This window comes from Fistularia commersonii, chromosome 12 (genome assembly GCF_037954325.1).
Source record: "Fistularia commersonii isolate RoL2024-O1a breed Wild chromosome 12, RoL_Fcom_v1.0, whole genome shotgun sequence".
In the NCBI taxonomy this organism is placed as follows: domain Eukaryota; kingdom Metazoa; phylum Chordata; class Actinopteri; order Syngnathiformes; family Fistulariidae; genus Fistularia; species Fistularia commersonii.
Window position 1 is genome coordinate 19,835,643 of NC_141295.1, and position 12,924 is coordinate 19,848,566.

Consider the following 12,924-nt stretch of genomic DNA (forward strand, 5'->3'; position numbering starts at 1 on the left):
GATGACTGTGACGGTATCTCCTCCGGGTTTGTTTGGCCTGAGTGGAATCACGCTGGCCCGCCTGGCTGTGCAGCTCAGGGGTTTCCAGCACCTGTATAAACAGTGTGTGAGGGGAAAATGACAGGGAAACAAAAGGCTGCAGTTTTCCAGCGTTTACAAGGAAATGGAAAACATGATGACCGATGCAAAAAAGTTCTTCCAGATCAAACGTGAGAGAAGGGCAGCGGGCAGAGGGTGCGGGCCAATGGACAGTACATGGACTCAGAACAAACGCATTTGTTCTGGCAGCCGTGCTGCTGTCCAACGCTTTTACAAGGAAAACAGTTCAATTTCACACACGTTGTCCTTTTCAAATGCATTTTTCAGAGTTCGGACGTACATTTCACATCATGCGCTTGCATCCCATTGAAGAGACGTTTTACTTTGAGAGTTTCGTAACACTCCTCCTCTCTGTATCGTTGATATGTGTGTGTTTAAGCAGCCAAACACACCATGTTAGGTTTCTATGCGTCGCAAAAGAAGAGAAATGCGTGAGCAGAACCGCAGGTTGTCACGCAGCAGGAGCCGCTTTGACTGACAGCTCTCAGCCGCAGCGCCGCGTTTTCCTCGCATCCTATTGGACAAGAACACTTTAGGACCCGCCTTCTCAATGCCCTCTAACCAATGAGAAACCGACCCCGTGCTGCGGTTCAATTAACGTATTTCAGTTGTCGTCAAGTTACCGAACGTAACCACGCGTTCCAGAAGAAATGCTTCATCCATGATTCGGCGCCGCACCACTTGGATACTACATACGCGTTTCTGCTCCGTGGAAGAAAACGCTCTTAAATCAGTTCAGCGGACAATTTTGATTAACGTCCCTTGATTCGAGGAACGCTACCGCATCCGGTGTCCGTGCTTTTACTTTGAAAGCAAATCGTAGTTTCCGGTCCCGCTCGGGCTGTTTTCATGCTAGCTTGGCGGCGCTCACTAACAGTTGCCTGGTTGCTAGACGACTAAGTCCCCCAACACGTTTACAATTAACATCCGCAATGAGAGCAAAAGCATCGCTTGTTTCGGGGAAATGCGGTTGGCAGCCTTGACCAGCGTACATTTTTGTTTATTCCATGGAGAATTGGTCGTGTGGTGAAGGAAAAGCCCGGAGTTGAAATAGAACGTTAGCTAACGTCTGTTTGTCCGCCCCCCGGTCGCCGCCGCTAGCCGGGCGGGCACAGCTCCTCCGAGCCGCTGAAATGCCCCCGAACAAGGACTCAAGCGACTTTTTCACTCCGAGGAAAGGCGTGTTTTAGTGGTCATGTTCAGCGGGACCGCCGTCAACTTGTCGCTGGAGGCGAGCGACGTCCAGACGGATGAAGACTTCGAGGAGCTGGTGAGTAACGTCTCCCCGCGTCGGACCTGGACGTCGGCAAGGAGGACACCGCTGCTCGGCTCTACATCCAGACTAAAACAAGCCAAAGTGCTCAATATTTTCTCGAGATTTTCCTCCCTTTCTCCTTAAAACTTGCCGTCACAAGGTTTATTGCATGTTACCATCATGTTGACATGGCACCAAAGTACTGGAGCAGTTGTACGTCCAGGTTCCATTTGTGGAAGTAGCATCTTTCCAAGCTAACCTATCCGCTGTGAACAGGTGAATCTCTCTTAATATTTACAATACGAAAATACAGAAGCTTTAACAAAAGTGCATTTTTAGTTGATTAAAAACACCCGGCACCCCCGGGGTGAACTTTGCCCCTTTAAAGCCTCCGTAACTGCTGCTGTCAGCCCCACGGCCACCCCATCCTGCAGCTACAATGTCATGGATCGATTTATTGCCAAACTATTAATCTGATCAATACTTGGTGAAGTGCAAGTGTGTGTGTAGACGTGCAGACATGGATCCTGCACGCCCACTGCTGTTGTCTTCTCTTTGTGTGAAGCCTTCAGCTGCTCCAGCCCCGGCCCTCTCTGTTCACTCCCACTGTTAATGCCCTGTTTGTTTACAAAAGTGCAAAAATGTTTTCAAACACTCAAGCTGAGGTTTTATCAGAGAATATCAAAATATTGTTGTGGTTTTTGAAAGAGGGCGTTTTTGGTGAAACAAAGTTTAGTCGATGTCATGCAAATGCTTCATTGGGGGGGTAGAACCTTTGTAGTGCGTGGGGAACAGCGGGTTTATTAGTGTACATGTAGATTTAACATTTTAAAAGTAGCTTTTTTTTCTCTCTCATTCTCCATCTCTTTCCACCGTCCGACCACGTCCTCCCTTCTCCCCGACGAGGCTGAGGAAGGCTTCTCCTTCTCGGTTCGCACTTCAGACAAGGTGAAAGATCCATCTTTTAAGTCCGTCATAAAGTTTGAGGTTATTCTACAAAGTCACAGATTGAAACACGCCTTTTGAAAAACGATGCTGTCATCTGCCAGGTTATGAGGCGAAAGAGATCCTCTGGAAGGCGTCCTCCTACAGCGAGTGAGACTTCGCCATTCACATTTTACCGAGCGGTCTCTGACATTGTGAGGAAAACACCGAACAAATGGCGACCTTGTTGTGTTTCTGTGTCCGTGTAGAGTCTCCGTACCTCTCCACTCTAAATATGAACCCGAGACGAGCGGCGGTGGCCGCCTGGAGACTTCCCAGGGCCTCTCTTGGGGACACGAGAGGCGAAAGTCACGGGGAGATGAGCGCCGCTCGCCTCACGTCCCTAAGCAACGGCCATGGTAGGCAAATCACCGATCGCGCCTCCTCAGGAGGGATTAGATATCTGCAGGAGAGGCCGCCGAGGCCCGGAGACGGACGGACCCGCGGCTTTGTTTGTTTAGCTGGTTTCGAAGGTATTTTCTTTGGAACTGACGGCGTCGGGAAAGTGAGGTGGTTTTCGTTAAGTCCAACTTTGAACGGGGCCGATGTCTCGGGCCATCTTCAGGCCGAGCCGCTCCAAAACACGCTGAAATACAATTATCTGAAGCTGTGCGTGTTTGCGAATACTTTCCTGCAGCTGGTCAAAGAAGGACTTGTACCCTGTCGTGTTTTATTCATCTGTTTCCTCTTACCTTTTAGCTGCGTTCTGCCGGCAAGTGTGTCTGCCTCGAAAATAACAATTAAAGCCGGATTAGAGAGTGTTTAAACTTCATAACGTCCGCCAGATGTATCCCATTTGAGTGGACGGGTGACTCTCGGCGTTCTATTTTCAGATTTGACCCAGATGCTGAAATCGGACTGCGATGTCACTCAAGAGCTGCTGAAACAAACGCTGACCACCAGGAAACACAAGCATCTGCATCTGTCGGGCAACGGTGAGACGAGCCGATCTCTACGGGCTCGGCTGAGGTTGGGCTAAGGAGGGCGAGGTTGGGCTAAGGAGGGCTCGTGAGCGAGTGAGGGGGTCGGGGAGACCCTCGCCGACATCTCCGTGTCCCCTGTGTGTTGCAGGGCACACCAGTGGCGGCGAATACAGAGAGAAGGAAGACATGTATGATGAGATCATCCACCTGAAGAAGGTAAAACAACACATCATGCATCTCCAAGGATGGGGTAACGCGTGGACCTGCGCCCAGCTACCGCTGGAATTTAACGTCATAGATGGATTTTTAATAGAAAATGTGATGAATCTCCTCTGTACCCTTTGCTGTTTTTTTGCTGCTCTGCTAATTTCCATTCCAAAAGTAAATTCACCAGATTGTTGGCAAAGGCCAGGATGATTTTGCAACTATTCACGTCTGAAATCATCAGCGCATGTTGTAAACACAAGCAAGAAAGTTCGCATGAAATCTGAAACCAACTAGCAAGAAGATAATGACTAGAGGGGTATTTCAATAGCTTGGCGAGTATTTGGACGATCAGTTATTGAGCTGGTGCGTGCTAATCCAGTGAAACTCTTGGTGACTCTGCTGTGCCGAAGCCAATATTGTGCTGCGTACAAATCCTGAAGAAGTCAGTGCGAATGTAGACGGTGGAAATATGTTCCTAGAGTGCTTAAACGGTTCATAGCTTCACAAAAACTCGCCACCTCAGGATTTGCATAGGAGTGCTCTTCTCCAGTGTCTCCAGGCGCAGAAGTCCGACAACCACAAAATGAAAGCTAAAGTTCGCCGCCTGGAGGAGGACAACGCCAAAAGGGAGAAGCAGCTAGAGGAACTTCTCGACCCCACCAAAGTATGACCGCCGAACTGCTTTTTTTGCTTGACAGAAAGTTTGAACAGCCTTTTGAACCGTCTCTTTCTTCACCTGTTTGTCCAGGGACCCGACTACATTCGCAGCTTTGTGGATAAGCGAAAGGAGGGCAGCGTGGTGAGTGTGGCGCCACACTCACATGGGCGCTAATGTGAAATGTTCAAGAAGACTAAACTTGATCGCGTCCCTCAAGGTTCTGAACGGGTTGAAACAGAGGATCCTGAAACTGGAGCAGCAGTGCAGAGAGAAAGAAAATGCCCTGAGGTAAAACGTTATCGTGCGATGGCATCGCTCCCTTCAGTGGAGGTGTGAGGCGCAGTCATATTCAGTTTATTTGCCTTTCCAGTAAACTGCAGAGCGAGCTGAGGACCACCAACCTGGAGGAGCTGAAGATTACAGTGGAGACTTACTATGAGGAGGTAATGCTGACTCCCAGCACGTTGGCTCAGCGGTGAGAAAATCTGTGTTGAATAAAAGCCTTTGTGCATGTGTGTGTGTGTGTGTGTGTGTGTTGTGCCTTCCAGGTTCAAAGACTGAAGATGCTTCTACAAGCTTCAGAGAAAAGGCACGGCTTCCCGATCCGGCTCGGAGACGCTTCTTTCCCATCTCTGGAACCCAATACAAACTTTGCTCACCGTGACCCTTTTCATTTCTCTCATTTCACCCCCAACCTGTGTTTATGTGGTTCTGATAAAATGTCGGAAATCCCGGGCGTTCAGCTCGAGCTCGAGGCATTGAAATGTCTCCAGATTCCTTGAAACCTTTAACCATGTAATAAGAGCGGAAGGGTGAAACTTCCCAATCCTATCCCCTTCATCCGTCTTCAAGCTGTGATTGTAGACAATCGGCTCGCACTCGCACACCATCGCAGAATTCACACATCTTCCCCTCTTCGTCTGGCGTTCCCTGACGATACTGTTATTTTTCTCATTCCCGTCCGTCTGCAGTTGTCGAGCCGAGAGCAAATGTTCTCAGAGGCAGCAGAAAGCTCTGAGCTCCACCGTCCTGCGTCTGTCGGAGAACCTGAAGGAGCTCCAGCAGGAGAACTCCGCCCTCAAAGAGGAGCTGAAAACGGAGAGTCCGGCCGTGGGAGTCAAAGGTGTTTACTCGCAGCCGGAGTCGAGAAGATCACGTTAAATCTGCAAAATCCAAATTCATCCCTGACGATAACGCCGTTCTTTGGCGCGGTGTCTTCGTCGGCGCTCGGAGGCAGTTTTATAGATCAAGCGCCGCTATAAAAGCACATATGGCCTGCAAATTCTCTTAAACTTTTTATTTGACCGTCAAATGAATCTGCTGCCGCTGGGAAATGCAGTCCTCCGCTATGCTGGGCGGTAACTCCGGTGAAGGCTCTGTCTGTGTTCGTCTCCAGGTTACAGAGAGTGGAGCAAACAGAGACTGTTGAGGCGGCTCTTTGAGGTTGAGAAGGTGAGGCCGCTACCAGCGTCACAGTAAACAAACAGCTGACACACACACACACACACACACACACACACAGCCTGCTCACCGGCCGTTTCTTTTGTCCTATCAGCGGCTGGAGGAGAGCCGTAGAGCCCCCAGAACCAAGAGCCGCAGCCTATTGGACCGGGAGGTTCAGACCACGCCCACCGGGACACTGGATGTGACGGGGGGGGTTACGATTACTATAGCAACAGCGGCAGCGATCTCCGTGGGAACTAACACGGAGGAAGCCGAGGAGGTTTGCGATGAAGCGGAGCCCGTCAGCCAATTGGAGACGGAGAGGGCCGAGCTCCAAGAGTTGCTGTTAAGCAAAGAGTGAGTGAGCGGCAACGTGAGGACCGGCCTCGTTGAGCCGAGGTGTTGTGCGTCCGCGGCGCACGACAAAGCTTCCGGGCTCCGAGCACGACCGTTGTGCGTTTGTGTCTTCAGAGATGAACTGAGTCAGCTGTGGACGGAACGAGAAGAGCTGCTGAAGGAGACGGAAAGCTGGAAAACGGTGCAGAGAAACGAGCGGGTGAAAGAGAAACGGGAGTACGAGTACGTATCTTCTGAGGTGTTGCCGTTGAATGGAGTCCCTCTGAGAAGACCAGGGCGACATTTAGATAGAACCAGAAAATGGCCTCAAACAGTCAGTGTGGAGAAATATACAACTCTGTGCCACTTTATAGTTAAAACCATTTATCGACTTTGTTTTCTTATTGCCCCAAACAGACATTTGGAAAATTAGGAAGGCTACTTTTCGTAAGGCTACACTTCTGTGACGACATCTAAACGCGTTGTCCTGGGTACCGTTTGCTGATCTCCCCTCTCCTCTCAGACAGCAGCTGGCCCTCCTGAGAGGGAGGATCCAGAGTCTGGAGTATAGAAACACTATTGCACGAGCCGAGCCCCCTTCTGTCGTCAGTACGAGTCGAGAGGAGCGTGAAGACGAGGGGGCCGGAGCTCAGCCGGAGGACGGCGAGGACACCGACGGTGCGGGGACAGAGAAGGAGAAGACCACCCGAGATCCACGCCAGACGGGAAGAGACGAGGCGGCAAAGATCATTCAGAGTCACTGGAGAGAGCACAGACAGAGGGTACTCATTCATTCACCCGTTCATCGAGCGGCCTCACGCGGCCTCGGGGGCGCCGGAGCGAATCCCGACAAGCAACCGGGATTTAATCTGGTCACTCACAGGGTCACCCATAGAAACATTCACTCGGTCACAGCTGCCGACCGTCCCAAACGTAGCCTTCCGTTTACCCGCTGCATGCTTTTGGACCTCTGTGGAAGACGGAGACTCTTAAAGAGAACCCGTGATGGCGAGGGGGAACCACAAACTCCAGCCATTATTCATCAGTTTACTGCAACACCAGTGAAATGATTGAGTCCACAGCTGAATGTGAATGCCTTACCCGACCCTTACTCCATCTGTTCTCAGGATGTGGCACTGTTGCAGTCGGCGTTAAGAGGCCATCTCCTCAGAGTGTCACAACTCAAGGAATTGCAGAAAGAAATTCTGAAGGTTACAAACGCATGAACACACACATGCAAAGCTGCTGCAGTCTTTCAGAACAATGCAGAGTTAACACCATCTAGATCCCGGTCATTCAAATGTGACGTTTCCCACCGTGGGACCATTAAAAGAAATATTGTCTTCTATTCAAAGAGAATGAATTCCCCCCCCCTTCAAGTGGTTGTTTTCTGACTGAGGTTCTGTCTACCGTGGCTCACGTGCACACCGTGGTAAAGAGGCAGACGTAGCAGACGGGTTCCATGTTTTTCCTCCAAAGAAGCGTAAACATCATGCCATGCAGCTGCAGTAGCATTCTGAGGACCGTCTCAGCCACTCAACAGCCTGCCCTCCGTGTGCTTTTGATTCTCTCATCTGGTTTAGTATCAGGTGACGGAAGCGACCTGCCACAGCAACATGGGCTCCTGTGGCGAGGGACAGCTGGATATGGTCGCCTTGACGATGATCCAGTCCGTGTTCAGGGGACACCTTTCCCGCTGTGGTCACACAAAAGAGGGGTGAGTCATGTATGCGGTGGAAACGTTTAAAGAAACAGCTCCAGATGCGGCGCTTGAGGCTTTACAAGGGGAACGTGTGTGTGTGTATGTGTGTGTGTGTGTGTGTGTGCTTGTGTGTGTGCGTGCAGCTCAGGACTGTCCGTGCCTTCGCCGTCCGGAGACATCGTGCCAGCGGTGATCCTCAGAAGAGCTCGGCCCACGCAGGTCCCTGACTCGGCAAGTGAGTCCTCACACCCGTCTTTTCCTGGTTCCTCTGTCGGATGTGTGCATTTGACACGCAAAAAGATTTCCAATTCCTTCACGCTGTATCCCAGCGGACAGATGCTCGACGTGAGATATGTGTGAGAGGTTCCTCCGGCAAGTGTCACAGCTGAGGTGGTCCATCCTTGACCCAGTTTGTCTCCAGGTGTCAGAGCAGGTCCTCTGGGTTTGTGGAGCGTGCAGCTCTCAATCTTTTCCACGCCGATGCGTTTATGGCTCGTCGCGGATCCTCCCGAGACGCCGAACTCATTTCCAGAGCGCCTTTGTCTTCCTCCAGCAGTGAGATGTGACGGCTCTTTATTCCATGATAGAGGAGGTTGTGATGGTGGTAAAATACCTCACGGGGCACCTGAAGACCTGGGGTTCGAGCGCAATGACCTTGCTACGCTCCGCCGCTCTGCTCTCCATCTCCCGGGCCTTCTTCTAGGAGGCAGCGGCAGGGCGCAGCCCGCAGAGCTGCACCGTCAGCACTTTTACCCGCGGTGTTTACAAGGGTCTGCACGGATGTGCGTCCGGCTTCAACGGAAACACTTCTGAATTTTATTATTGCTCTTTGCAAGCAGACCAAGAGTCTGAATCTTTGTGTTTTGGTCCGCTGGCAGTACTCAGGAAGCACAAACATCACATCATCTTGATGAGATGATCTTAGTTGCGGGACAAAGTGTACGGGAGAGAGGGCAGGAGGTCAGCCGTGCACGTGCACGACTTTGGTTGCCGTTAGGGCTGGCCGGTAGTTCATACGGCCCACCCGACACGTATCCATGAACACACGTATCCATGTATCTGTTCAGCCACGTCCGTTTTAAGCTACGTGTCTTGACTTTTCTATCCTGTGTTGCGGTGAAGGCGCAGCGCTCGGCGAGCGGCGGGCCGAGCAGGACGACCCCTCGGCCGTCTCCGGCGCCCAGCCCTCCAGGATGACGCCCGCCGCAGGTGAGAGCGGGGCGATCCTCGCGGCTTGGCGTGCGGCCGTCTGAACGCTCTTCCCCGTTCGACTCCGGACCGACCGGCGCTCCACGCCTGCGTTCTTTTCCATGCCTACATTTCTGGAATGTGAGTCGGCGGCGACTCCCGCCGAGGTGATTCTAACGCTGTTCCGTCTTCCGCAGCCCAGAGGGAGCTCCGCCGCACCGCGCAGCCTGGCGGGGCCGCTGCAGTGGATTCTGATGATTCTGATGACATCATCGTGTCTCCGTCACGTCCTCTGAGAAGCAGAGAAGTCCTAATCTCATAGCGCCGGTGCGAGTGTGTGTGTGGGCGTGTGTGAGAGAGAGCGTCGGAAGGAAGAATTTTTGCTTGGGTTTCTCGTCGGAGGCGTCGACCGCTGCGTCTGCCCGGTTCTTCACCTCACCGGCAGGAATTACCAGGGATATTCTGATTTCACTCACTTAGTTGTGCACGCAGGACCTTCTCCCAGTCAGAGCGTCTGCACTGACGCCCCTGTGCCGTCTGTGAGACCACAGGTGGAGATGAGCTATCAGATCTGCTGCCGCCACTTACGCTCTATTGGAGCCCCTGGTTTTGTCCACGGGCTCCTCATAGATGGATGAATGAAATGGGAATAGGCCTCTGCAGAGGGACTGCGTGGTGAGACGGGCTGTGACACAGCTGCCTTCACCTATTATCATTATTGCCAGTTCAATTAAATTAAACTCAGCTGCCCCTCGAGTCTCGTCGGGTCACGGGAATCACCTGGCCGGGACTTGACATCACGCTCTGCCCCTCCTCGTGCACGTTAACGTATCGCCCTCTTGATTCTCTTTTGTAATCATCGCACGTCCACAGGGTTTATTTTAAAAAGGAGAGAGTGAACTCTCCCAGGCGGGCGGTTCGGTGCCGATTGAAGGCCAAACTCTTATTGCGGTATGTCAGAGAACGAGACCAGCTTCCAGAGGACTTGAACAAGTGCACCTTTAGCTCACATTGAAAGGCAGCTAGCAGGCTAGCGAAGTGTTACGGTACAAGTGTCATTCGTGCCGGGCTGGTTTTTACCAAAAACTGTCGTGGATCTCTGGATTCTTCGTGGTCCGTCCTCATGCTGACATGGATCACGGTGCAGTCAACATCTTGTGTTTTTTTTTTTTTTTTTGTTTGTTTATTTACATTTGTTTGCTCATTTAGTAAATCTAATTTGTTTCCAAATAGTTGGCAATTTCCTTTACGGACTCTAGTCAAGATGTCCGCGATCTAAACATTCTGCAAGATAGCACCTGAAAATCGGCCAGATATTATTTATATTATCTTAGGAAAACATCTGCTTGAATTTGAACAAGGAATTGTCTAAAAATCCACCATAAATGGCCTTTCAAATCAGCAACTAATTCCCAAAGAATCGGCAAACTTTCGGTTCCAGTCCAACACACTGAATTTCTTTGTCGTGCCAATATCATGATACATATCAATATCTTAAGAAGGGCGTGTTCAGCGTAAAGGAAAGCCGCCACCGACAGATGGAACGCAGCCCCGTCACCTGTATTCCACGACGTTTGCCTGCTCAGATGTCGTACCCCGTGTTACCGCGTAATCCTGGGACGTTTGTGACGAGGAAATACGATGCAATTTAACAGTTCACTCGCTCACTGCTGTCAAATTCCTCCGGCGTGGTGCGTCTGAAGGATCGCCTACTTGAGCGTCTCGAAGATGTCGCACTTGTTTGACGGTGAAACGAAGCAGCTTTCATTTTGATCCATTGCTCTTAAATGTTCTTTCATTGGACTCCCATACTTGGTTTTATTTATTCTCAGCGGCCATTCTTCTTTCTCCCCAAAGTGCCTATAATTCAGATTGGAAGGATGGAAAGCCTGACGGGCCGCACTGAGTGATAATCTGGATTTCTGCCGGCTGATTAATGAATCGTATTTTGGTGAACGCCCCCCGATCTGTGACTTAATACATGACGGCTGGCACTGAGGTGTGATTCTTAACTGATGCACTATCGATCCAAACTGTGAATGAATTATACATCACTCTGCCGCAGTACCAAACCCGGGCCGGCCAGCGGAGGGATGCTCGACCTTGAACGAGGTCAAACTCACACATGGAGTTAATAGTGATGAACTTTTCTCCGCACGATGTGTAAACCGCTTTCTGAGACCTTCAATAAAAGCCTGGTTTATAATATAAGCCCGTATTTGTTGACTTTTTGTCACTGGAGCTCTGGAGTCGAGAGTATGGTGTGTCTCAGCGGGTCCGCTCGCCCGTCAGCCCCACATTCCGTGCGAAGACGTTCGTTCGTTCACTCGTGCACACGTCCGGGCTGTTGGAGTTTCCGGTCCGAGCCGCCTTCCTCTATGTGACGTCGCACTTTCCTTCCTATGTGACATCATGCCGCCCCCTCCCCGCATCAAATGATGCCACTGCCCCCCCGCTGTGACATGGCAGCCTCCCCCCAGTGACCTTGCGACCCCTATGTGGCATCACTGGAACACCAGAAGGCCCGAGTACAAATTTAAATTACGGGTATTTTGAGTTTTTTACGCAGGATTCGAGCCAGTACGAAGTGGTGTGACACGAGCGTTCAGTCGTTTCGGGACCCGGCCTCACCAGCCATGATTAGAAAGCCAAATTAGGTAAACCCGCCAGCTATTATTCATTGTTTGCTGTCGACATAACGGTCTTAAAGATGGTCAGAAATGCTTCGGGCTCTTGAAAAACCAAAGTCCAAAACATTGGGTGTATAACAAATGTCTTCAACATGTTTTCAAAAATGATGTTTTTACTTTAAAGCTTTGAAAGTCAACTGTATTAAAAAAGACTTGAACGCAAGGCAATGACTTTGAAAAATTTCGTTTTTTATATCAATAAAGGAAATGTAAATGTCAAGCTTGGTTTTTAAGATGGTCAGAAATGACCATCTTAAAACATCAAAACCCTAAGCTTTGGGTGTATTAAAAAATGTCATGAAACATGTTTTTAAAAATTCTTTTTACTTTTAGCTTTTAAAGTCATCTCCTTTAAGAAAAGACCTTAATGCATTTTTTTGGAAAAAAAAAATGATATTAAAGAAAATGGAAACCTCAAACATCAAACTTTGAAGATTGTCAGAAATGCCCTTCACACCACAATGTTTTGAAACATGCTTTTAAAAATGATGTGTTTTCACTATTAAGCTTTTAAAGTGATTAAAGTCATCTCCATTAAGAAAAGACCTTAATGCAATATTTTTGAAAAAAATAAATAAAAAAAAAATTAAAGAAAATGGAAACATCAAACTTTGACTTTGAAGATGATCAGAAATTCTTTTAACACCACAATGGGTTGAAACGTGTTTCTGATGTGTTTTTACTTTAAAGCTTTTAATTCATCTCCATTAAGATAAGACCTTTAATGCAATATTTTTGAGAAAAAAAATTAAGAATTAAAGAAAATGGAAACATCAAACTTCGACTTTGAAGATTGTCAGAAATGCTCGTAACACCACAATGTTTCGAAACATGCTTTTAAAAATAATGTGTTTTCACAATTAAGCTTTTAAAGTAATCTCCATTAAGAAAATTCCTTAATCCAATATTTTTGGAAAAAAAAAAAAAAATGATAAAAATAAAAAAAATTCAAGGAAATGGAAACATCCAACTTTGACTTTGAAGATGGTCAGAAATGCTCTTAACACCCACAATGTTTTGAAACATGTGTTTCTGATGTGTTTTTACTTTAAAGCTTTTAAAGTCATCTCCATTACGAAAATACGTTTGCAATATTTTTGAAAAAAAAAAAAAAATTAAAGAAAATGGAAACATCAAACTTTGACTTTGAAGATGGTCAGAAATGCTCTTCACACCACAATGTTTTGAAACGTGTTTCTGATGTGTTTTTACTATATAACGTTTTTAGTCATCTCCATTAAGAGAAGACCTTAATGCAATATTTTTGAAAAAAACAAAACAAAACAATAATATTAGAGAAAAGCCAAAGAGCTCCACTGAATGCCACAGGAGGTCTTTCCTACCTGAGGCTATCAGACTTTTTAATTCCTCTTCCCTCAGCTGCAGGGAATCTTCAATCTTTGTAGTTACTGCCAACAGCTAAGACAATTCATATTTCA

General features: G+C 48.7%; 1 protein-coding gene across 3 annotated transcripts; it reads left to right on the forward strand.

Moving 5' to 3' along the window:
• The first annotated feature begins 969 nt into the window (after window positions 1-969).
• On the forward strand, window positions 970-11,249 carry iqce (IQ motif containing E). Of its 3 annotated transcripts, none has more exons than XM_086157620.1 (21): window positions 970-1,369; window positions 2,261-2,302; window positions 2,404-2,449; window positions 2,548-2,697; window positions 3,172-3,273; window positions 3,410-3,477; window positions 4,019-4,132; window positions 4,217-4,267; window positions 4,344-4,414; window positions 4,497-4,569; window positions 4,675-4,715; window positions 5,098-5,249; window positions 5,523-5,578; window positions 5,682-5,926; window positions 6,041-6,148; window positions 6,429-6,687; window positions 7,033-7,116; window positions 7,489-7,622; window positions 7,751-7,842; window positions 8,730-8,816; window positions 8,993-11,249. In XM_086157620.1, exons 1-21 carry the CDS (start codon window positions 1,295-1,297, stop codon window positions 9,115-9,117), a joined length of 2,175 nt encoding a protein of 724 aa, XP_086013746.1. In that variant the 5' UTR covers window positions 970-1,294; the 3' UTR covers window positions 9,118-11,249. The 3 variants fall into 3 exon arrangements, with proteins under 3 accessions (XP_086013746.1, XP_086013747.1, XP_086013748.1); XM_086157621.1 differs by having other exon boundaries at window positions 7,495-7,622; XM_086157622.1 differs by lacking the exon at window positions 7,033-7,116.
• The last annotated feature ends 1,675 nt before the right edge of the window (window positions 11,250-12,924 follow it).

What these genes read in the sequence shown, in the direction of transcription:
- iqce (XM_086157620.1), top strand. Translation starts at nt 1,295, where the DNA reads ATGTTCAGCGGGACCGCCGTCAACTTGTCGCTGGAGGCGAGCGACGTC. An exon ending in TCTGCATCTGTCGGGCAACG is followed by an intron (nt 3,274 to 3,409) that starts GTGAGACGAGCC and finishes TGTGTGTTGCAG; the next exon opens with GGCACACCAGTGGCGGCGAA. An exon ending in TGGAGACTTACTATGAGGAG is followed by an intron (nt 4,570 to 4,674) that starts GTAATGCTGACT and finishes TGTGCCTTCCAG; the next exon opens with GTTCAAAGACTGAAGATGCT.